Below are 1,200 nucleotides of genomic sequence, written 5' to 3' on the forward strand. Positions count from 1 at the left end.
GCAGCATGGTGCCAGCCGGACTGGGCAGCCGGCAGCGGGCAGGGGTCCCGGGCTCTGCAGGACGCACACCGCGCCTGCCTTCCCGTCTTCTTTCGTTCTGGGCCCTGGCGGCAGCCGGGAGCGAACTGCGGTCCTGCACAGGGAGCTGGAGGAGGCTGCGACCGGAGGACACGGTCATGCACCGGGACCGAGGGCAGCTAAGGCGCGAGCGTGTGGTCTGCTCGCGGCGCCAGCTCCGCTTCGACTGGGCCACGGCCGCAGCAGGTTGGATGCCGGAGTCCGGGCCATGGGAATTCCCGTTATAAAGCCCCGGGAAGGGCGGGGCGGAGCCTGGTGGGCCTGATTGACTGGCCGAGAGGCCTGTCGCAACCGACCCTCTGGCAAGTGAAAGCCAATGAGAGAGGGGCGAGAGGGGCGGCCGGTGGTCCACCCCTCGCTGAGGAGCAACACCGCTTGCTCCCAGAGTGGGCTCCAGGAGAAACTGGGATAAAGAGTAACTTTCTGTTGCCCTTCTGTCCGAGGACGCGTAAGAGAACTAGAGCAGCCTTAAACCCACTAGAATGCCCGCCAGGCTAATAGTAATGCCTTAAGCACGTGTATATAGTTTTCAGTTCAAGCACGCGAGTCGTCCCAATAGCCAGGTGAAATAGACAGGGAAAATACTCCTGGCCCCATTTTTGAGATGAGAATGCTACAACACAAAGGCTCCAGGAAATACCCTTCCCCCCTGCCTCCACCCCAAGAGTACCTCGGAATTCAGCTTGTGACCCGCACAGAGTGGGGTGTGACCGGAGTTGGGAGCGCGAGTAGGATTATTTACTTCTTTTTATTTTTTTAAGAATTATTTTATTTAACTTTATTTAAAAAAAAAAATGACCAGAGAGAGAGAAATAAAGTGAGAAAGCAAGCTGCCAGGTCTGGGACTTGAATCGTGGTTGGCCATGTGGGAGTCTGGCACTTTTAACCACCAAACCACCTGCTGGTCCTCATTCACTGCTTTTAAGAAGCTCCCTGGGGTTGATACCCCAAGTCTTATAGCAGAAGAAGTCACAGGGGGGCAAGGCGAAGCCTATGCTGGGCATAGCCACATGATCCATGATTGGATCCTAGCTCCCCTATAAGGCTGGGGGGCCAAAGGTCAGTTTCACTGGCCTGGGAGCCCTGGGAGGTGTGATCAGAGAGGTCTGGTGCTCTGATGGG

General features: G+C 56.8%; 1 protein-coding gene across 1 annotated transcript in view; it reads right to left on the reverse strand.

The window, feature by feature from the left end:
* Positions 1–1,097, reverse strand: part of SMOC1 (SPARC related modular calcium binding 1) — a gene marked incomplete at its 3' end in the record, with an annotated part of 75,071 nt that extends 73,974 nt beyond the window's left edge. Inside the window, exons 1-2 of the mRNA XM_014585377.2 lie at positions 1,025–1,097; positions 9–330 (exon numbers count right to left, since the gene is read on the reverse strand). Coding sequence (XP_014440863.2) covers positions 9–330; positions 1,025–1,097 — 395 coding nt within the window. The remainder of the gene's footprint in view (positions 1–8; positions 331–1,024) is intronic.
* Between the last annotated feature and the right edge of the window lie 103 nt (positions 1,098–1,200).

This window comes from Tupaia chinensis, unplaced genomic scaffold, assembly GCF_000334495.1.
Source record: "Tupaia chinensis unplaced genomic scaffold, TupChi_1.0 Scaffold149686_1, whole genome shotgun sequence".
Lineage (NCBI taxonomy): Eukaryota > Metazoa > Chordata > Mammalia > Scandentia > Tupaiidae > Tupaia > Tupaia belangeri.